Source organism: Pseudopodoces humilis, chromosome 23, assembly GCF_049639895.1.
Source record: "Pseudopodoces humilis isolate 2021_Gansu_Grassland_sample_001 chromosome 23, ASM4963989v1, whole genome shotgun sequence".
Taxonomy (NCBI): domain Eukaryota; kingdom Metazoa; phylum Chordata; class Aves; order Passeriformes; family Paridae; genus Pseudopodoces; species Pseudopodoces humilis.
In genome coordinates, this window is record NC_142222.1 from 2,980,919 (window position 1) to 3,003,269 (window position 22,351).

The 22,351-nt window shown below is 45.4% G+C and overlaps 1 protein-coding gene and 4 non-coding genes across 5 annotated transcripts in view; all 5 read left to right on the forward strand.

The window, feature by feature from the left end:
• Positions 1-7: 7 nt before the first annotated feature.
• The window catches only part of TEX14 (testis expressed 14, intercellular bridge forming factor), a 29,185-nt gene continuing 6,841 nt past the window's right edge, over positions 8-22,351 (forward strand). The window contains exons 1-23 of the mRNA XM_088066248.1: positions 8-185; positions 6,105-6,219; positions 7,127-7,292; positions 7,630-7,766; positions 8,360-8,441; positions 8,859-8,989; positions 9,827-9,940; positions 10,251-10,374; positions 10,743-10,921; positions 11,400-11,551; positions 12,244-12,434; positions 12,629-12,779; positions 13,112-14,040; positions 14,714-14,817; positions 15,787-15,866; positions 16,456-16,722; positions 17,315-17,415; positions 17,701-17,814; positions 18,172-18,262; positions 18,979-19,069; positions 20,179-20,241; positions 21,272-21,396; positions 22,126-22,316. Of these exons, the coding sequence (XP_087922374.1) occupies positions 8-185; positions 6,105-6,219; positions 7,127-7,292; positions 7,630-7,766; positions 8,360-8,441; positions 8,859-8,989; positions 9,827-9,940; positions 10,251-10,374; positions 10,743-10,921; positions 11,400-11,551; positions 12,244-12,434; positions 12,629-12,779; positions 13,112-14,040; positions 14,714-14,817; positions 15,787-15,866; positions 16,456-16,722; positions 17,315-17,415; positions 17,701-17,814; positions 18,172-18,262; positions 18,979-19,069; positions 20,179-20,241; positions 21,272-21,396; positions 22,126-22,316 (3,876 nt within the window). The remainder of the gene's footprint in view (positions 186-6,104; positions 6,220-7,126; positions 7,293-7,629; positions 7,767-8,359; positions 8,442-8,858; positions 8,990-9,826; positions 9,941-10,250; positions 10,375-10,742; positions 10,922-11,399; positions 11,552-12,243; positions 12,435-12,628; positions 12,780-13,111; positions 14,041-14,713; positions 14,818-15,786; positions 15,867-16,455; positions 16,723-17,314; positions 17,416-17,700; positions 17,815-18,171; positions 18,263-18,978; positions 19,070-20,178; positions 20,242-21,271; positions 21,397-22,125; positions 22,317-22,351) is intronic.
• On the forward strand, positions 960-1,173 carry LOC148182624 (small nucleolar RNA U3). Its single transcript, XR_015774476.1, has one exon. It is a non-coding gene; the product is annotated as a small nucleolar RNA U3 (small nucleolar RNA).
• LOC148182625 (small nucleolar RNA U3) lies at positions 2,174-2,387 on the forward strand. Its single transcript, XR_015774464.1, has one exon. It is a non-coding gene; the product is annotated as a small nucleolar RNA U3 (small nucleolar RNA).
• Positions 3,523-3,736, forward strand: LOC148182626 (small nucleolar RNA U3). The gene has a single exon (XR_015774474.1). It is a non-coding gene; the product is annotated as a small nucleolar RNA U3 (small nucleolar RNA).
• On the forward strand, positions 4,938-5,151 carry LOC148182627 (small nucleolar RNA U3). The gene has a single exon (XR_015774475.1). It is a non-coding gene; the product is annotated as a small nucleolar RNA U3 (small nucleolar RNA).

The window sequence follows — 22,351 nt, forward strand, 5'->3', positions numbered from 1 at the left end:
CAGAGTGATGATGTTTCCTACCTTTTCGCAGTTCTGTTCAGGAAAGAAGATGGCTCATCCCATCCCTCTCCCATTTCCATGCCCAGTCAAGCTTGGAAGTATAAAAGGAGACTCCCTGGAGGCTGACCTTCATGAGTATGTCAGGGAAGGGAACTATATGAAAGTGAAGAAGATTCTGAAAAAAGGTAATAGCTAAGTTTAGATAAGTACTGGCAGAAAATATTTACTTTTTCCTGTATTCTTTTATTTCTGGTAAAAAATAGTCCAGAATACTGCTTGTAGAATACCGTTTTCTGAGTGAAATATATTAGCAAAATTATTTATAGCTGCCTTTTCCATTAAGTAGGAATAGTTCTCGAATAAAAAAATATATTAAAATTAATTAATTGAAAGAAAACTAATCTTTTATTAGTAAAGTGCTGATAAGGACATGAGGCACTGTAAAACTGAAATTCTGAATGTCAGCTGTAGGAATGGGGTTTTAGTTTGTCCTGCCAAATGCTTAAGGTACGGTTTAAGACCTTAAACATTTTGACAACCAGATTTGTAGCCACATAGGAATAGGGGATTTTGTACATGAAACCAAACGTTCGGTGCAGTTTTGTTTGCATTACAGGATCGCGGATCTCGGGTTGTGCTCATCCAGAACTGCGAGTCCGCAGGGCGGGGCAGGCGGGGCCTGCGCGTCTCGGGGTGGAGCCGCAGCACCCGCGCGTCTGATTGGCCAGCGAGGGCAGAACATGCAAATCAAGGGGGCGTGTCCCACGCGCTGCCACGCGCGGCCGTTCCGCGGGGCGCGGGCGCTCCCGGGGGGCTCGGGGCGCGCTCCCGCGGCCGCGGGGGCTCGGCGGGGCCGCGCCGGCTGCTCCCGCGGGCTGGCGGGGCGGGTGTTCGGGGATCGGCGTGTGCTGCGTGCGGGTGTGCGCGGGAGGGAGGCGCGCGGGCGGCGGGGTAAGGTTAAGACTATACTTTCAGGGATCATTTCTGTAGTTGGTCACTAGAGGAGAGTGATCGCACCTGATCGGCGTCACAAGCCACGAGGAGGAGCAGGGTGTTCTCTCCTGAGCGCGAAGCGGGCGGGCGGTGCTGCCTGGGCAGGGGCCGCCCGCCATTGATGACCGTTCCCGGCCCTATTGTTGGGGCTCGGGAGGGAGAGAACGCGGGCTGAGTGGTTTGTGGCCCTTTTTTTTTTCATGTTTAAAGAGCGAGCTGGAATGAGCAAAGAGAGGTGATCCTTGCCCAGGGACATTTCTCTCTCTCCTAATGAACACGCGGGCAGCCTCTCACTGCAGTGACAGTAAGTGGGCGCCCAGTGAGGGCGGGAGCAGCCGCATGGGTTTAGGCTTTATGGGGGTATTCAGGCCGATGGTATTCTCGACCCATCTGTTAGTGAAGGGCAAGGTGTCTTACTTGGTGTGGCGTCTCTAATGAACGGCGGTGATCAGAGAGTGACACGGGTCTAAGGGGAACCAGATCCGGATTTACCTTTTGTCACTTGTGGAAGTCCGTGTCGGTCAGGCTACAAATTCTGACGTGGTTTAGGGAGAAGCTGTTCCGTGTTGTGTTCTTTATACCGGTCAGTCGGCTGTGGTGTGGGGTCCCTGGTGCTCTGGCTGAGCCCAGAGATGCAGAGGCCGGAATTCATTAAACAGTGCGCTGAGGGTTGTTCGTTTTGGTACATGAATGCCACCCTAAAAGTGGCGGGAGAGGCCAGGACCCAGGGCAACCCCAGGCGGCAACCGTGCCGCGCTGCCGGTGGTGGTAGCGGGGCTCTTCTCTGTTGTCCCGGGGCAGCGGCAGCACGGGCGGTGACGGTCCCTTGTGTCGTGTCGCGACAACTGCGACAGCCCGAGCTCGGCCGGCAGCGTCACTTCTCATGAGGGTGAGAGTGGGGGCGGGGCCGAGCGGCCGCCAGGCTTCGGGAACGCGTCTGATTGGCCAGCGAGGGCAGAACATGCAAATCAAGGGGGCGTGTCCCACGCGCCGCCACGCGCGGCCGTTCCGCGGGGCGCGGGCGCTCCCGGGGGGCTCGGGGCGCGCTCCCGCGGCCGCGGGGACTCGGCGGGGCCGCGCCGGCTCCTGGCCCGGGCTGGCGGGGCGGGTGTTCGGGGATCGGCGTGTGCTGCGTGCGGGTGTGCGCGGGAGGGAGGCGCGCGGGCGGCGGGGCAGGGTTAAGACTATACTTTCAGGGATCATTTCTGTAGTTGGTCACTAGAGGAGAGTGATCGCACCTGATCGGCGTCACAAGCCACGAGGAGGAGCAGGGTGTTCTCTCCTGAGCGCGAAGCGGGCGGGCGGTGCTGCCTGGGCAGGGGCCGCCCGCCATTGATGACCGTTCCCGGCCCTATTGTTGGGGCTCGGGAGGGAGAGAACACGGGCTGAGTGGTTTGTGGCCTTTTTTTTTTATTCGTGGTTAAAAAACAGACTATTTGTGGATAAGCGGGTTATCCCTGCGAGCTCAGATTTGGCTGCCTGCTGCCTCCTGAGTCCTGACCCCAAGTGCCACAACCACATTCCAGAAATCCCTCCAGGGGATGGGGACTCAGCCACTGCCCTGGCCGACTGTGCCAGTGCTTGATAACCCTTGCAGTGAATACATTTACCCCAGCATCAAACCGAAACGTCCCCTGATGCAACCCGAGGCAGCTTCCTCTCATCCTGTCACTTGTCCCCTGGAGGAGAGACAGACCCCACCTGCCTACATCCTCCTTTCAGGCAGTTGCAGGGAGGGTCAAAGTACCCCCGGAGGTTCCTTTTCTCTAGGCTGAGCCCCCCCAGTTCCCTCAACTGCTCCTCATGAGATCTGTGACCCTTTCGAAAGTCTTTTCCCTTCTGTGGTCACACTCCAGCTCCTCAATATCCTTCTGTTTGTGCTGGGGCCAAAACTGGACACAGGATTCGAGGTGCAGCCTCCCCAGTGCCGAGTCCCGGGGACGGTCACTGCCCTGGTCCTGCTGGTCACACTACTGCCGATACAAGCCGCGGTCCATTGGCCTTCTTGGTCACCTGGGCACGCTCTCCGCTCCTGCGCACCTGCTACTATCGAGCGGCATCCCCAGGTCCTCTTCCTTCACACAGCTTTCCAGCGACTCTTCCCAAAGCCTGTAGCGTTGCAGGGCGTTCTTGTGACCTGGTGTCCATTAGCGAATGTCAAGGGACAGGGGAGCACCCGGTGGCGATTCCGCCTCCCGTGACGTGTCGTGGGCCCAGCGCGGGGCGCAGCGGCGCCGTTCCCGGCCGCGAAGGCGGGAAAGGGGCGGAGCCATAGCACCCGCGCGTCTGATTGGCCAGCGAGGGCAGAACATGCAAATCAAGGGGGCGTGTCCCACGCGCCGCCACGCGCGGCCGTTCCGCGGGGCGCGGGCGCTCCCGGGGGGCTCGGGGCGCGCTCCCGCGGCCGCGGGGGCTCGGCGGGGCCGCGCCGGCTGCTCCCGCGGGCTGGCGGGGCGGGTGTTCGGGGATCGGCGTGTGCTGCGCGCGGGTGTGCGCGGGAGGGAGGCGCGCGGGCGGTGGGGTAAGGTTAAGACTATACTTTCAGGGATCATTTCTGTAGTTGGTCACTAGAGGAGAGTGATCGCACCTGATCGGCGTCACAAGCCACGAGGAGGAGCAGGGTGTTCTCTCCTGAGCGCGAAGCGGGCGGGCGGTGCTGCCTGGGCAGGGGCCGCCCGCCATTGATGACCGTTCCCGGCCCTATTGTTGGGGCTCGGGAGGGAGAGAACACGGGCTGAGTGGTTTGTGGCCCTTTTTTTTTTATTCGTGGTTAAAAACAGATCTCGGCCTCAATCCCTCACTTATCCGGCAGCTCAAAGCTGTGTGTGGGGATTTATTCCTGCTGTGGGGGGCTCACAGTTGCTGCAGCAGAGCCCACGCAGTGCTGCGGGTGCCGCTGATAATCCCCGAGCCCCTCCGCAACGCAACCAAAGTTTCTATTTTTTAATAAGTAATTAGAAGCTACAGCCAGGCAGCGAAGATAAACAGTTGTATTGTGAAACTCGGAGCCTTCGCTCATACTTTGTTTAAAGGAAAATGGTTTGCGATCTCCAGAGGAAGTGGCTCTGGACAGGTCGGCGGGACTGAGCAGAAACTGGGGGAAGGTTATTGCAGCCGTGGGGCATCGCGACCACTGACCCACTGACCACCTACTCGTAATAACCCCCCGGCCCAAGCGGAGGGAAAACCAGCACAAGCTGACTAACCAGCACGGGAAACGAGAGATACAACTAGTAAATAAGGGGTTGAATCCTAATTAATAAAGGGATGCCATTTATAAGCAATGAATCCTGATGCCTTCATAAAAATGCATAAATAAAGGCTTGATAATAGGGGAGCCGGCTTTTTATGTGAACCACCCGAACTAGAGTAAATCAACAAACCAGCAATAAACTAAAATAAAATAACAAATTAAAATAAAACAACAAGAATCCTTGGCCTCGGTCCGTGAACGCGCTCTGCAAACTGGGGAACGAGCCGGTGCTGGGATGACGCTGCCGAGCGGGGGCGAGGGCGAGCGTGTTGCGGCCCGTGAGCCGCTGGGGCCGGGTGTCGGTGGAGCCGCCGTGTCGGGGACCGGAGCGGGGCCGCTCGGGGCCGCTCGCCGCCGGCACAGGGCGGGCTCGGGGCCGCGCCAGCCCCGCTCACGGCCGGTGTCGCTGTCCCGCGCGTCTCGGGGTGGAGCCGCAGCACCCGCGCGTCTGATTGGCCAGCGAGGGCAGAACATGCAAATCAAGGGGGCGTGTCCCACGCGCCGCCACGCGCGGCCGTTCCGCGGGGCGCGGGCGCTCCCGGGGGGCTCGGGGCGCGCTCCCGCGGCCGCGGGGGCTCGGCGGGGCCGCGCCGGCTCCTGGCGCGGGCTGGCGGGGCGGGTGTTCGGGGATCGGCGTGTGCTGCGTGCGGGTGTGCGCGGGAGGGAGGCGCGCGGGCGGCGGGGCAAGGTTAAGACTATACTTTCAGGGATCATTTCTGTAGTTGGTCACTAGAGGAGAGTGATCGCACCTGATCGGCGTCACAAGCCACGAGGAGGAGCAGGGTGTTCTCTCCTGAGCGCGAAGCGGGCGGGCGGTGCTGCCTGGGCAGGGGCCGCCCGCCATTGATGACCGTTCCCGGCCCTATTGTTGGGGCTCGGGAGGGAGAGAACACGGGCTGAGTGGTTTGTGGCCCTTTTTTTTTTATTCGTGGTTAAAAAATAGTTCGGATTCCGCATCATTCGCCCTTTAATGGTCATCACCATCTCGGCTGATAATGAATTCCAAATAGTAATTAATTATTTTGATTAATTAAAGTCACTAAATGTTGGAAATCATAAAGGGTTCTGACTGGAAAAGGACCCACAAACATCATAGAGTTCATCTCTTAAGCAAATGGCCCTTGCAGGGATCGAACCTGTGACCTTGGCGTTATCAGCCCCATGCTCTGACCAATTAGTAAAGAATAATTATTTATTAATAATATATAATTATGTAATAATTTATATTATATTATGTTATGTTATGTTGTTATGTTGTTATAGATCATTGTAATATATGCTATGTAATGTTATTTATAATAATTATTTTTAATTAATTTTTAATTATTAATTCTGCCCTTCTGTGTTATGTGTGCTCGTGTCAATCACTTGTACTAATACAGTATATATGTATATAATATTATAATATATGTTTTTTAATATATTATTATACTCCTAAAATACAGTGATATAATTACTTAATATTTATTTTATAGCTATGTTTATTTATATATAATATATTTTATATTATATATAAATATATATAATCTATATTATATATTTTTATATAGCTATATCTATATGTATGTATATGTATACATCCATCCCTCTAATTTAAACAGTACATATAAGTCCTTACTAATTCCTTACACAACACATAAAAGCACCATTTGTTGCTTACCCATCCTTTATTTCAAATCCTCATGGACAAGCAGCGCTTTCAATCCTTATAGAAAAATCACATAAAATATCATTTGCTCTTTTTATTCTTTAATTTGTGCTGCTTTATTTTCCTTTCTGCAGCAGCTCAGAGCTGTGAGATGAAGCAGCAGCTTTTATTAAAACAAGCAGCACCTCGGAATCTTTGGTTTCCTTGCAGGAATTTTTGTTGATGCTGTGAATTCCATGGGTCAAACCTGTCTCTTCACTGCTGCGCTGCTGGGGCTGGGTAAAATCGTGGATGTGCTGCTGAGATTTGGCTCAGATGCCAATCAGTTAAGTATCAAATTTATTTTAATGAAAATTAATCCTTGAAAATTAATCCTATGAAACACAATATTCACTGGGCATAAACAAAAATGTGCTTAAGATGCACGTTGCTATTTTAGCCAAAGCTCCTCAGAGGTAAATAGAGGTTTATTCTGTTATTTGTTTATTCTTTTATTTGATGTGCTGCTGAAATCTGGCTTAAATGCCAATCAGTTAAGTATCAAACTTATTTTTTAATGAAAATTAATCCTTGAAAATGAATCCTGTGAAACACAACATTCACTGTGCATAAACGAAAGATGCACATTACTATTTTAGCCAAAGCTCCTCAGAACTAAATAGAGAAATAATTTGCCATTTTTTCATGGTTTATTCTGTTATTTGATTATTCTGTTTATTCTTTTATTTGATATGCTGCTGAAATCTGGCTTAAATGCCAATCAGTTAAGTATCAAACTTATTTTAATGAAAATTAATCCTTAAAATTAATCCTTAAAATTAATCCTGTGAAACACAACATTCACTGGGCATAAACGAAAGGTGCACATTGCTATTTTAGCCAAAGCTCCTCAGAGATAAATACAGGTTTATTCTGTTATTTGTTTATTCTGTTTATTCTGTTATTTGATGTGCTGCTGAAATCTGGCTTAAATGCCAATCAGTTAAGTATCAAACTTATTTTAATGAAAATTAATCCTTAAAATTAATCCTGTGAAACACAATATTCACTGTGCATAAACGAAAGATGCCCATTGCTATTTTAGCCCGAGCTCCTCAGAACTAAATAGAGAAATAATTTGCCATTTTTTTCATGGTTTATTCATTTATTCATAGTTTATTTATTTGGGAGTGCACAAACATTCCAGGAATTCTGCTTTTCCCCCTGCTGAACGTTTTTTTGCCGTTCCCCAGTCGCTGCCACGATGGGAGCACCCCGGTGCACGCAGCTGCATTTTCAGGAAACCAGCAGATCCTCAGCAGGTTACTGGATGAAGGAGGAGATCTCAGAGTCCACGACAAAGAGGGCAAAACTCCCCAGTTCTGGGCTTTGTCAGCCAGGAAGGAAAGCAGTGCTCAGGTATTTGTGTGGAAAGCTGATTCTCGGCTGCAATATTGATTTAAAACTCCTTTTCTCTGTTATCACAACGCTCCTCTTAAAAAGAAACCTGGAATTATAATTTTCTGCGGGTGAATTTTCGAATTTTGTCGCCTGTTTGAAGTCAGCTTTTCTTCCATTTTCATGTAATTGATTTTCTTCAAGTTTTTTTCTGTTAATGCCTTTCTCAAAATGCCCATTTCGATATTGCAAATAACCACTTATTTTTTCCAATAGTCCTGATTTATGAATTTGAAATATTTTTTTCTTATTCTGAAGCCCTAATTTATTGTTTTTCCCTCCTCCTCCTGCTGCCCAGATGCTGGAATTTATCCAGCAGTGCACACTGCACATGCAAGCTGCAATTTGGAACCTTCCCTCAGATCTGCTCAGGAAAGTTGGCTCCTCAAAGGCCTTGATCTGCAGCCCCTCGAGGTTTGGTGGCCTTGTCCAAGGGTAACAAGGGATTTTATTTCCATTTTCTGTTATTTTAACATTAGCAAGTTCTTGTATCTTTTTGACAATAGCAGATTTAAGTCCACTGGGATTCATTTGATTTCTGTTGTGACAGTTCTAAGTAGAAACTTGATAAATATCTGTATATTAAGAGAAACTTTATTAATTAAACTCTTGAAATCAGCAAGCACTGGGTTTTAGTAGCATTGAAGTGGTAGCATGAAATTGTTTTTTTGACTTTTTAAGATCACTGCAGATCTTTCTGGGGGTGTGTTCCCAACTGTTTCAGGAGTTTTTGTGTTAGATACATGTTGGGAAAAATACAGACTTGTGGAAAAAAAGGCAGTGCAGGATATACAGTGTGTGCATATTTATTGGTTATCTTGCTTTAAATAAATAAATATCATGAAAATTAAAAAGTTTTAATGAGCTGCACGAGAATTTGCAATTTTAACATGCACATTATGTGTGTGGGACCAGTCAAGTGCAGGGTTCTGGCAGAAATTCTGCTTTTTTTTTTTCCTCTCTCTCTCTCTGTATCCAAGTCTTGGAGTAAATAAGTTACTCTTATTGCTTTTGTTTTTGGTATTTAGAAATGCTGATAATTCACTGGGAAAATTCCTGAAAGGACAACACAGTGTGGCCAGGAACATTTACAGCTTTGGTTTTGGGAAGGTAAGATGATGTGGGTAGGGATTTTCTAATGACATTAAAACTTTTTTTTTTCCAGAATTTCCTGCAATTATCCCACCTGTGCTATATTTTAACTTTTAGTGCATTCTTATTTCTGCTGAAAAGATGGGGAAAAACCCACGAAAGGCACAAATATCCAGGCCTTTGGTGGATGACAGGCCCTGGTTTGCTTTGGAACAGCAGAAATTCCTGTTAAATATCACCTGTGGGAATTCCTAAGGACTGGTTCTGCCTTCCCTCTTCCAGCTTCACTGGGCAATTCAGATTTTGGCCCTGATTTTTCAGATTTCATGGTGATGTTTGAGCTGGTGCTGCCCTCACAGTGATTACACTCAGGTTGTTAATGAGCTTGTTGGAATTTGGGAGTTGGGTTTTCCTGTTGGTGATGCCCTGTTTCAGTTCTATCTTGCAGGCAGTGGCCACCTGGGCTACCTGGCCTCTCTCCCAATTATTGGGGAGAAAGATGTGATTCAGGCTGATGATGAACCAGCATTTTCTTACCACGTGGGGCCCTACATGATCATGACCAAGTAAGTGGAATTAAAGAGATTTTAGCCCCTCTTTGTGTCTGTTACAACCACACAGCAAGTTGTTGTACCAGTGCTTTGTTTGGGTAATTTTCCACGTCTGTTCTATATTTATTCCCTGTTTCCTGCTTGCACCTTGTTTTCTGCTGTTCATTGATTAATATCTGAGTCAGACTGATGTCTGAGAGGCCAACAACAACCCACAAGCAATATTAACCCAATTATGGCTAATCACTGATGGCAGTGTTTCAGGATTGATCTCTTTGTGGTGGGAAATACATTTAGGGTTGCACAGATGGTGTTGTTCAGCATTTAATCCTTGTAAATCTTAGTCCAGGATGTCCTCTGGTTATCCAGGTGTGCAGCCCACTTGCTCAAACCTGTGGTGAAATGAGAATTGCAAGGGCAGGCCGTGCATTTATTTAAAGTCTTTGGTATCACGTGATTGTTGTAATTATTGGTAATAATTACAGTGATATAGTCTCGTCTGACTGTTGTTTGTTAAGCAAGTGGTTGTGTCTCAAAGGCAGACAGAGAATTGACAAATTGGTGATTTAATCTCCCCAAAACTCTGATTTGTGTCACTGATGGCCTTGGTGAAGGGAATTCCTGGTGGAAGGGGTGGGATTATGGGCAGTGAACCTTTCCTGCTCCACCAACCTTTAGCAGGATGAGTTTATTGTCATTTTGGAAGAGCAGGACCCTCAAATTTAAGTTCCTGCCAGTGGCAGGCAGCACCAGAGCACCACCAAATTCTCAATAAATAACCCCATAACTGGGAAAAAAAGAGAAAAAAGCACTGCTGGAAGCATCTGGTCCAAATCCCTCTTGTTCTTGTAGCTTGGTGTGGGGAGGCAGCAGAGTGACAGTGAAGGAGCTGAGCTTCCAGCCCCAGCAGAACTGCTGGAAGCTGCGCCTGGCTGATCTCCTCCTGGCAGAGCAGGAACACAGCAGGTGGGATGGGAGCTGGGCTTTGGGTCTCCAGGGATGGGAGGAATGGGATTTACCTCGGGGGGATTGGGATTTACCTCAGGAGTGTTAGGTTGGGCTTGCACTTCTTCCCCAGATAAGAAATACAGTTTTCTTCCCGCTCCTGATCTTTTAAAATCGAGTAATTCAGTGAAAAATACATTTACACTGAGATGCATTCCAGTGAAAACCCAACATTCATGTCATAGTGATAAAAACACTGAGCAGGCCGGGACTTTCCTTCTTTTTGTCTCACATTTGCCTTGCAAATTTGCCTTTCCCTCTCCCTTTGCAGCAAACTCCGCCACCCTCACTTGCTGCAGCTGATGTCTGTTTGTCTGTCCAGTGACCTGGAGAGAACTCGTTTGGTCTATGAGAGGGTTCACTTTGGCTCTCTCTACAGCATCCTCCATGAAAGGGTAACTGCAGTGCTTGAATTTCAAATAATTGTTCATCAGAAGTTTAGTGACTACCTCTAACATCTTTCCTCAAGAAGACAAAATCCTCAGTCTGTATCTGAGTTTCTGGGTCTTTTTCTTATTTTTTAAATAGATTTATCTGTGTTTTATTGTTGTCATTTGATATTTTTCTCTTCTTCTTAAGGTCCTGTTATTTGGTTTGGGGTTGAGAACAAAAAAAAATGAATTTCCTCCTTTTCCTCCAATAAATTTCACATTTGCTGCCTTCTGCAGCAAATAATAACCATAATAAATAAGAACAACTGTCTCTCACATCAAGTTTAAGGACTTGCCATGCTAATTTGGTGCTTTTGGGGCTGTTTTCCCAGCGTACAGAATTCCCAGTGCTGCAGACAGAGACCATTTTGCACATTTTGCTCCAGATCATCGACGCTCTGCGTTTCCTGCACTCCCGGGGATTTATCCACCGTTCCCTCTCCTCCTATGCCATCCAAATTGTGTCCTCTGGGGAGGCCAAGCTCTGCAACCTGGAGTACATGATAGAGAGGTGAAAAACTTCCTCAGGGCTGCTGGGTAATGAGGGGTTGAACATCCAAAACCTCGTTCAACTGGTGGCAATTAGGTGCCACCAATGAGACAAAGAGTATTTATTTTCATCTCAGTAAATTACTACTGAAATTATCCCCTGGACACACTGTAGAACAAATTTTTTTTTTTTTTTTTTAGGCTTCCTGTGTTTTATCCATGGTCAGAACTAAAGGGCTGTTTGTAAAGCTCATGTTGGGAGAAGTTCAGCTTGTTTTTAGTTCTTAAGTCATTAAAGGAGGTGTTGCTTTCTCCAGAAAATCTTTTGATTTTGAAGTAAATGAAAGCATTTACTTCACATTTCTATTTGCAGACATGCCCTGAACCTTTTATGTGTTAAACTAAAAGCTGTAACACACTCAGGTGTTTAATTCCTAAATATAAACCTTGTAGCTGAATGTGTTGTATGTCCTAATTTACAATTTTTTCCCTTTTTGCAGCAAGGACAGTGGAGAACACAGTGACCTGACCCGAATTCCTGTCCCAGTTCAGCTGTTCCGCTGGTGTTCCCCTGAAATAATCCTGGAGAAGCCTGGGACAGTTAAATCAGATGTTTACAGCTTCTGTGCAGTGCTGCAGGAAGCCTTGACAGGTGAATGCACAGCTTTGGGCTGGGATGGTTTAACTTAAAAAATTCTCATTAAAAAATGAACCAGGCAAAAACCCCCAAATATTAATGACAATAACAAAGATTATTGAGACCTCCTGTAAAATGTGATCAAAAAACTTAAAATTCTGTGGCTAAAGGATGAAATTAATGGTGGATATTACAGACATATAATGGTGTTTTGCTGATTATTTTTCTTCTTCCTACCAGCACAGCAAAACATTCAATTAAGTCTTTTCAGTGTTCAAAACAAGCTTGTGCAGCTTTCATGTGTTTGATCTCTGTGTTAACTTAGAGATAAGTTATTGTTACTGTATTATTATAATTCACTGTTGCTGTTGTTACAGATAATGTCTGTTCTGTTCTTCACTTTGACTATTCTGACAGTGAAATGGGATAAACAATTACTCTAAAAATTAATCCCAATGAAGAATCCAGAGCAGGGTTGTTTGCAGTGTCACTCTCCTCTAGATATTCCTGTCAGCTCCCTTGAAAGTATCTTGTGTTGGAATAAGACAGGGAGGAGATGCCAGTGCTTGTTTTCAGTTGTGAATTAGGGAATGGACAGGGAATGATGTGATTTTTATTTTTTTAATTTTTTTTTATATTTTTTTTTTCAATTTCCATTAACATTAACATACAGCTGGTGACATAAAGTCTGTACTTGTGTCTTTCAGAGAGCCCTCCCTGGAAGGGTGTGGAAGACTCAGCTGTTAAGCAGCTCATCCTTTCAGGGGAGCAGCTGGAAGCAGATGTCAGGCTCCCCCTGATCTATTATGAAGTTGTCAAGTCAGGGCTGGAACCCAAACAGAGGAACCGCTCCATGAAACTTCAGGATATTCAATATATCCTGAAAAATGACTTAAAGGTGATTTCCAGTATTCTAATCTTTGCTGGATATGCTGTGTCCATTCAGATTCAAGTTGTTCTGCTTCAGTCTAGAGGAAGTGATCCCACACTCAGTGTTCTGCTCATGGAGCTGAACCCCCTCAGAAGAGCAGGCAGAGGCACAGAACTGTCAAATACAATTGTATTTTACTCCATTTTTGTTTCGTTTTACAGGATTTGGTTAAGTCTGAAAGTGGCCATGCTGGTGGAATACCCAAAGCACAGAGATCTGCTGTTCTTGCAGATGTGAACATCTGCTGGGCATCAGCTTTTAGCTTCCAGAAGAGGACAGTGGAATTCCAGGAAAAAGAGATAAGCAAGGCTGGTGAGTTTCTTGGAGCAGGAACTGTGACACATGAACTGTGTCCTTCATGTGTTCCTCAGTCTGAAAATCATTGAAATGGGAGCACTCACAGATTTTATGATGTAGGTTGAAAATAGGAAGCAGTTGGCTTTGGATTTTAGCTGCCACTAAATTGTTAATGTGGACTCAAGACTCCAAATCTGTTTTGTTCAGGCACAGTTTTCAGCAGAGGTGTCAAATGCTTGCAAATCTGGAATTTCTAAATTTCCAGAATTAACTCCTCAACGTGCCAAAGCAGCGCGGCTGTCAGATTTCTGAAGAAGTGATTTAATGTTTCAAATTGAATTTTTCAGGTGGCTTTTCTGCCCCCACAGGCTCTGTTTTCCCCAGGGAGAGCAGTGCTGTGGTGGTGCAGGAGGCAGCAGCCAGCACAGAGCCAGCTGCACAGGACACAAGCCCCGATGTCTCCTCTGAAGTGCAGACAGGAGCTTCTCACTCCAGTGAGAGTGATGTGGATGAGAGCCTGTGCAGCTTTGAGATGAATGAAATCATGGCCAGTTATCCAGAAGGTCCCCAAGACTCCCTGGAAGAAGGACCTGGATTAGGCCACGCTCCAAAGGATGCAGAAAGGCAGCGAAAGGAAGGAGATCAGAGCCAGTGGGAGGATGAGGAGGAAGGGGAATCCTTGGGGTTCACTGGAGAGGACGAGGAGGAAGAAACGGAGGAAGAAGAAGAGGAAAGGGTGAGAGAAGCCTCAGCCCTGTCCCAGGTGAGAGGAGATGCTGGCAGGAGGCTGAGCAGCCCTTCCCAAAGCGACCAGCACATCAGCAAATGCGTCCTTGACGTCAAGATCATGCAGAGCATGGTGCAGCAGGCAGGAGATTGCCTGAGCAGGACAGAGGAGATCCTGGACAGGCTCAATGCCATAGGAGAGCAGAAGAAGCTGCTCCAGGAAAGCAGGATGAATCTGCTTCCTAAGGAAAGTTCTCAAGGCAGACGCTGGAATGGGCCTGATGGGCCTTCCCAAAATACCCATAAAGCTTTTTCTGGAGTTGATATTTTTTTACACAAGGCTGTAGGTCCACCATCCAGGGACTACATTCCACCACTATTAAGGTGTCAGGCACCAGGCAGAGACGGCTTCCAGGCTGTTCCCAAGACAGCCAAGGAAAGAGAAGCAATTCAAAATGAGAAGTGGAAGAGCAAAATTGCGGCCAGCCATTGTGATCTGGGCTGCAGCGGGGGCAGAGGCCTGGATGATGAAGTGAGCCTGAACCAGGAGGTAAAGTGTTGAGCAGGGGGCCTGGTTATCATTTCTGTGTTCCTCAGCAGGCAAAGAGATGCAGGGATGTGTGGTGCTCAAGAGGAAGGGTGAATCTGTCCTTTAAAAGGTATTTGTGTGTGTTATATGCAGGAATGAAAACAGCCCAGCAGTGCAATTGTAGCATTTCCTCTTTCTCTCCAGTCCTCCCAGGGTAATACTGATCCAGTGGCTCAGGGTGGGGTTAAAATCCAAATCCTGCACTCAAATGGAGATGGGACTCCTGGGAAAAAGGCCAGTGGAGAAGTATTTTTGTTTGTGTTGAGGCCTAAGCTGTTATTGGGAAGGGCTTCTGGATCACTTTCATTATTCACATGGACCAAAGAGAAAGAGAGAAATTCAAGTACATATCTCCTGTGGGGATACTCTTGAGTCATTCAGGTCCACTCATCTCCCTGGAAGCTGCACTTTTTGATTGCCTGCCTGCACCTGAAACCTGCCATAAATCCAGGGCAGATTTTGTTAGGCTGAGGCCTGGAGTTGTCATCCTTTCTCCCGAGCAGAACAGCTAAAATAGAACTCAGGGTATAAAGTTTGTGCTGTCCTGTTCTTAGGCTACCTCACAGACAGCTCAGGCAGTAATTAGCAGAATGCCCAGAGTGTGCTGAATCATGGCTTGTTGGACTCATTTCAGCATTTCCTCCCACACGTGGCTGCGAGGTGCCAAAAAAAGTTCAACTTGCAGTGTCAGAGAGGAGCTGATTCACATCCTGCAGCAAGAAGGGAAGAGGAGAAGTGGTGAGTTTTGATCTTATTCATAGAAGAGTTAATTCTGACAGATTCATCTGGAGAGAGACACTGTCAGAAGGAGGCACATCAGGATCAAGGCTGGCATTAAATGTTCCTCAGTAAGGCAAAAGCCATCTGTACAGAGAGGAGCCTGCTGTGAGTCACTGTCAGCTGCAGAGCTGCTGTGACAGGGCACTTTGTGATAAAGAATGGTGTTAAAAAAGATTTCACATGCCTCTGGGATGGAGGTCAGTGGTCCAAAACTGTACCAGTGCCTAAGGAGGGAAATCTGGGAGGATATTAATAGAGGTGGTTCTCCTCTCTGGGCACAGCCTGCTTCAATTCCCAGTATAAATACTTTGAAAGTCGTCTCTTTGTGTTTTTAAGCATGAATGGAAAGCACATGTTGAAATTACCTGGCAAAACTTGTGCAGATTCATGTTGAAAAGAGGGGGACAAACACTTCTTTCAGTGTTTGGTCAAATCAGGAAAACTGTTGCAGTTAAACTTAAACTTTAAACTTAAAATTAATCCGTGATCCATTTGGATCAGAAAGACCTGTTGGTAAAGGTTAGAACAGAAATATTCCAGGTGCTGACATGGTCAGTGAAGGTCAGGCAGTGAACTCTGCTGGGAGAGTCATTGTTCTCCAGCTCTGAAACTCTGATCACCTCAATAAAACAATCCCCACATCATCCATGGTGTATTTTGGGAGCTGCAGCATCTGAAGGCAGCTGACAGCTCTGAGATGCAGAGCTGAATGTCTGGTTAATCTAGAGTAGACCTAAATAATTGTCTGTGCTTTCCAAGCTTCTGGCTGCTCAGTCTGCTGGTTCTGCTGGGTTGTTAAAAGGCTGAGAGCACACGTGCTCTAATTAATGTTAAAACAACTTGGAGCCTTTTCCTGGCTGGGGAATACTTGACACAATATGCTCGTGCTCTAAAGGAGTTTGTGCATTTCATGATCATTTACTGCAGGTGCCATTCAAAACCAAGGGCTGAATTCTGCAGCAAAAGAAAGAGTGAGAAGAAGAGGGTGATGCAGTCAGGATGGAGGAGTGAGTAAATCAGTGTTAAATCAGTGTTAAATCAGCATCAATATCAGAAATCTCGCTGCACTGCAGTGCATTAAACAACACATGAGGAGAGGTCTCTGCCTGAATTGCTGAAGCTCTCTGAGGTGGTTCTTGGATGGAATCCAAGTGAGTGGGATCCCGTGTCTGGCACATTCTGGGCACAAAATAATCCCAGGCACGTTGGGTTGATGGAGCTGAAGGAATTTCTAGCCTGGTTTTGGATGGTGTGTGGATGCAGGAAGGGCAGGGATGGCAGTGCCCAGTGGATGGCAGCACGGGCACGGATAATAGAGAGTCAGACTAACAAAACCTGTTCCTGGAGAGACTTGAGTTAAGCAATTTGTGCAGGTTTTAAGATTTATTTAAAATGGAAGGAAGTGTTCAGCTCTTCTCATGACAAAGGCTGTCGTGCTACCAGCTCTAACATTTCCAAGTCTGCAATGAACCAATTCCAAGGCAGGGAAACGCAGGGGATGCTTGGAGGGTCCAGATTCTGTGGTGTGGGTCCAGATTCTGTGGTGTGGGTCCAGATTCTGTGGTGTGAAGTGGTAATTTTGTTCTTTTTGTGTAGCTGAAGTCGAGCAGTTGGCCAGAAGAGCGGTCTCAGGACGCCTGGGGCTCAGCTGTCCATACCCTGCCAGTGAATGCACGTCTGAAAGTGAAGCAGAAAGTGCCAAGGAAACCTGCCAGCAGGTCCCTGCTGGAGCCCCACACAGCCAGGACCAGCAGAGGTGTGGCTGGCAGCCAGCTGAGGGTGCTGAGACCTGGGACCTGGGCACTGAGGATAGAACTGAATCTGGGGAGAGCGATCTGGAGCCTGCACTCACGAGTTCCACAGGTGAGGCTGAGAAAGAAAACGCTCTGCTCTCTTTTTGTCTCCTTCCATTTCCAGTCAGATTTCAGCTGCTGTGATTTTTTTTTTTTTTTTTACAAGAATTGTCCATTTTATCTTCCAGAGTTTTGCCCTCAGAGCAAGTCAGTCACTCCTTGATGGGCATAAATAGAGATAAGATGAGTATTAGGTGTTAATAGGTGGAGGGAAGGAGCTTGGAGCCTTCCTCATCGCTGATTATTGTTATCAGCATGAGAAACCCAAAGCTTTCAGACCCTTGAGTGTGCTTTCACACTTTTATTTCTCCCAGTCTCACCACACACATCTGCTTTTACTTTTTTTTTTTTTTTCTGGAGCAGCTTAGTAGATAAAGCTTTTGAAAAAGTTCTGGACAAAGGAACAGGGCAAGGTTCCCCAGCTTAGATTAATTAATGAGGTGAACATTTAAATGTCATTATTCCTCCGTGTTCCTGACAGACAATTAGTGTCACTGTCTGCTCTCATTGATATTCCAGCAGTGCCTCAGATCACTCACTTCACGTCTTTGTTTTGGGTTTTTTTTTTTGCTTAATAATTTTGTTCCATTCTGACATCCTAGGGAGGAGCTGCCAGTCCCCAGCACCAGATGAGCAAGCAGAGTCTGGAACAGCCATTCCTGAGAGTTCAGTCCTTCCTCAGCAAGCTGAGAATCTCTCTAGAGTATGTACAGAAATCCAAGGAATTTAGTGGCAGCTGCTTCTCTGTGGAAAAGTTTAGCCTGGTGTTGCATCCTGAGCTGATCTGAGTAACAGTTCCCCTCCTCCTTCCCCCGTTTTATGGTTACTTTGTGTTATAAACAAAGGTAATGCAAGGAGCAGGACGTGGGTTGAAAGCCAGTGAACAAATGAAATAGAATTTCAGAATTTCAGTGCTTTTTCTTGGCTGAAATATATATTTTTTATTAATAGAGAGTGAGATCATCTCAGGTGATGATGTCTTTCACAGGGACATTCAAGGGAATTACATGGTTCTCTTAACTCACCTCCTGATGTGACTGAAGAATTCTTCACTCCTGATTATCTCCTTCCTCCTGCTCTTGAGGGAAGGTCAGAAGCAGAGGTAAAAAGAACATTTTTTTGGACATTGGCTACACAATGTGGTTTAATTGTGCTCTCATTTGATTTGAAGAGAGCTGTGGAAAATGGAAGATTTTTTTTCGTTATTATTCTTTTCTTTTGAAATAGTACCTGCAAATAAAGATTTAGGTAAGAGTAAGTCAATTAATCTCCATTGATTTCTGGAAGATGCAAGACTTTTCTATTTTACTGTTAAATCCAATCTGGGCTGTTTGAGGAGGAGCTCCTGAAAAGTTTTTCTCTCCACTCATTATCAGGAACATCATCCTGTGAGGGTTGTCCTGCCCTTTGCTGCTGCTCTGTCAAAAATTGAATTAATTTCTTTTTTGCCCCTTTTCAGACCTCAAATTCTGAGGGCAAAGCAGAAGACGTTTGTACAGGATTTTTACAGAAATTACCTGGAGATGCAGCATCAGGAATTCAGGCTCCAGGTAAATGTCCTTTTCCTTGAAGCACTTGTGAGTCAGGGACATGGAATTGTTGCATTGAAATTTTTGCCAGCAGCTTTCCTGTCACAAGGCTGGACCTTCATTCTTCAGGCTCAATTGATCTGTTATTCCTCATTATTTTTGGGAAAGTTCAGGACATTTAGGATTTTGGTTTGGGCATTGCAGTGCCTGAAATGATTTCAGATGCAGTGTTTATGTACTTTGCTGTGTTTCAGTTAAAAAGCCAAAACAAAAACTTGTTTGAAACCTTTTTATTTTTACCCTGAGGCTAAGTTTAATCTTTTTATGCAACTTGCTGTGGTGCTGGAAACTGAATTAGAGTTGTATTTACACATTAATATTCTCATTGCTGGGAGGATCTTGGGCTTAAAATCAGTGAGAGCTGACAGAGTGCGTGTGCAGAATAATGGAAGAATCATTGTTTCCTTACTCTGCTGTCTCTTTTAGCTCAAATTTGTAAATGTTGTGATATTCCCCAGTGCTTCAGTGCCTGTCTGGCAGCTGTGCCATGTTTATGAAAATGCATCTTTAAAACACATTTGTCTCTCGATAACAACAAAGGTCGCAAGAACTCAGACAAAAAAAAAATAATAAAAAAAAAATTTAATAAAATCACAATTTCCTGTTCAATGAGTTGTTTTGTTTTCTTTTGTACTTGCAAAAGCAAATAACAGGGAACATTTGTTATTTGTATTCAGGAGGAAAAATACTATTCTGCAGCACAACACCACAGAGCAGTGGCAGTAACAAGCTGGGAGTGAATCAGCTGAGCCAAATGCCTGGAGCCAGGTAGAGAAACTCATTTTCATTGTTCCTTCAGGCATAAATTAGCTTTTAAAGTGTGCTCTCTTCATTAATTCTGCTTATATATCTAATATTCAAATAAGATGCCAGTGATGGTTTTTAATGATTATCTACATAACTCAGCTCCTTGCTAAGAGAATATGAAAAAGGCTTTTCACAGGTCTCAGGGGGTTTTGTCTTTTTGCAGAGTTTGGTGGGGTTTTTTTGCCTTAATGAGGGAGCTAAAATAAGAAGAAAAAAAAAAAGCCGTGTACATATCACAATTCCTTTTCCACTGATAAACCACAGCCTGAAACGGAGCAAAGATAATTCAAATGAAGGCTTCAGTCATCTGCTTTAATTCTGTCGTGCTTTGGTTGTGGAGCTGGAGTGCCATGAAGATCCTGCCTTTTCCAATCCCATGGGATGAGCCCAGTGCAGGAATGTTCACTGGATCTTGCCTGGGGGTAACATCAGGTTTGACAGTCTCTGAACTCTTGGAGATTTGGCTGTCTCTGAAAAACAGGAGGGGTTTTTGTCCTGTAAATTTTGAATTTTACCAGCATGGGGAGAATTTGGCCGGAGCTCTGTGACTGTCAGGGCTGGGCTCCCTCCTCCCCACACAGGAGCTGAGTTCCCTGGGCCAAAGGGAGGCACCAGCAGTGGAAATCACTCAGCTTTAGGATAAAAAAAGAATGTTTTTGGTTGCTCCCTTCACTCAGGAACTTTGGCAGCAGGACAGAGGGGATGTTGCTCTCTGAGCATCTGCCTAATCCTCTTTGACCTTGGGTGGGCTTGGCGTAATCTGAGACAGATCAAAGGATGATGAAACAATGGAGTGGTGTGGATTCCTAGATTTTGGGTTCTTTTATTTCATTTTAGTTTTGTTCTGGAGCTGCAAATGTCGATTAAAAGTTTTAACAGATCCTTAATCTGTTTAAAATTACACTTTTTACCAGTCTCCACGTTCTAAGGTTTTAAGCAAAAAGTGTTTATGAGCTGCAGTCCACCTCAGAGAGAAGGTAATGCTTAAACTTCCTGAGAGAAAGGAAACCAAATCCTTCTATTTCCATAATTTTCTGAGGGTGAATATGACCTTTCCTCCCTCGTTTCAGTGTGGATGCAGCACGAGAAGCGACACTGTGGGAGCCACAGGAAGAATGCCAAGAAAAAGATGTGTAAGAGCCACATTTTATAGCAAAACTTCAGCAGATTGGTCATTAACTAAAGAATTTTGTGTTGGTGCAAGACAGGGAGATGAGCCAGACCAAGAGAAAACTCCCCAGAGTACTGAGAGAGTATTTTCCTGTGAAAAGTTGTGAGATTGGTGTAAAAGAGTTGTCCTTAGTTGGAAATATTTTCATATTCAGAAGTAATTAACTTGCTGTTAATCTGGGTGTTCTTCTTCCCATTAAAGTGTGAGGATTCCTCGTTCCTTCTCTCCATATGGCACAGGGGAAATAAAATCACTTTAAAGAGCAAATTGCTCGTGTGGAGCCAAATAAATTTTATTACAGAAATAGCCCTGTGATTTTCAGGGGAAAAAAAAATTAGCAGAACGTGTTTGTGACTCAACTAATGAAGTTAATTTATTTTTACAGCTAATGGAGATTTGCATAAAATTACTGATTTACAGGAGGTGTCTGTTCTTTTCTTGGCCTTTGAGGACGATTTAATCCAGGGTGTATCTCCTCAAAATTTGATCAATTTGGATTTCATTTTTTTCACTTGGGGGTGTTTCAGTGCCTGTGCAGATCTTGAGCAGTCTCAGGTTATCATTCTTTTAAATGCTCACAAGACCTACATTTAGTCTTAATTAATGTCTCATTAAATTTTGTTAACCCTTGAGGTTTTCCCTTGGCTTTGGGGGGAATTTTTCTGCCTTTTGGTTCACATTTGGACTTCCTGCCATTTCTGGAAGCAGCTTCCTGAGCTGGTTTTATAGGAGGATTATTTAAAAAATCCTGGAAAGGAAGGGGAAGCAAATAATTAACCTTTTCTGCCTCTGCAACATTCCTGAGGATGGTGATTTTGGGCCTTCCAGTATTCCTGTGGGAAGTTTCAAAGGGAACATCTCCCTTCATTCCAGTGAACTAGATAACACTGCATAAAATTAAAATTTCAAGACCCTGAAAATAGCAGGATCTGGTGATTCACAGGTGCAGGAAGTGGCTATTCTAACTGTCAGAACATCTCTCAATAATTCAGATCAGTGGCAGATATTCAGGATTTGTCCAGCATCCCCTGTGAGCAGAACTTCCAGAGGGGTGTGGAGTGTAAAACACCTCGGCTGAGCCGCGCTCCCACCAGTGTCAGCACCCCCCTGGGCTCAGGTAATGCAGGGAGGGGAAAAAGAGGATTCACAGGGAATGATTTCTCCTCTCTGTGCCAGCCAGACCTTTCTGCCAGGACTTTTTGATGTAAAAATCATCAAGGCGAATCATGGGTAGTCCATTGACACTGCAGAAATGTCAGGCTTGCAATGAGTAACCACAAGAAATGCTGTTCCCATTGTTTGAAATCTCATTCTCCAACAAAGACATAGAATTAAAGGAGAATTCACAGGGACACAGCTGAAAAAGTCACTGCCTGAAAGGTCTCTGGAAGACATTGGCAGCCTTCATAAATCAGAAATTAAGTCATTCAAGTTTGAACTGATACACGTGAATTTTAGCATTTTAAAGGCAATTTCATGAGCACTCGGTGTGGTTTGAGTGTTGGTAACAAGTTAAATAATACGATAAATGTTTGTTGCACTGGAGTGCTTAAGAGGAGTTGAATTAACATTTGCTTTGTGCTTCATTAATTTGGTGTAACAGTGGCTGGAATTTCTCAGTTGGCAAAGTTTTGTGTGAGGTGGATCTCCTGGGTTTTCAGTTTGGTCTTTCATGGGTAACAGTTTCTCAAGAGTTTCTTGTGCAGGTGCCTGTTCCCTTTAAACTTTATTCTGCTTCTGTTGAAATGTGATAAACATACAAAATTCCAGAAATAATTCTCCAGCTTTGCTGTCCTTTCTTTTTTTTTCCCGGTTTTTTTTTTGTTTTTTTTTTTTTTAATTCTAGGGGAAAGATTTCCATCAGCCTTTGAGAAATACAAACACTGCCGTGAATTGTCTTCAGATTCTTTCTTTTGTGCCTCTCAAGAAACCTCCTCCACAGCGTTCAAGACTTTCACCACAGCCTGTGAAGGGGACAGGAGCATGGAAATTCCAGTGGTGGCTCCAAGAGTTTTCCCATTTGGACTGAAAGAGCCTGTAAGTCAGAAAACAACTTAGGCCAGGAGTTTCTT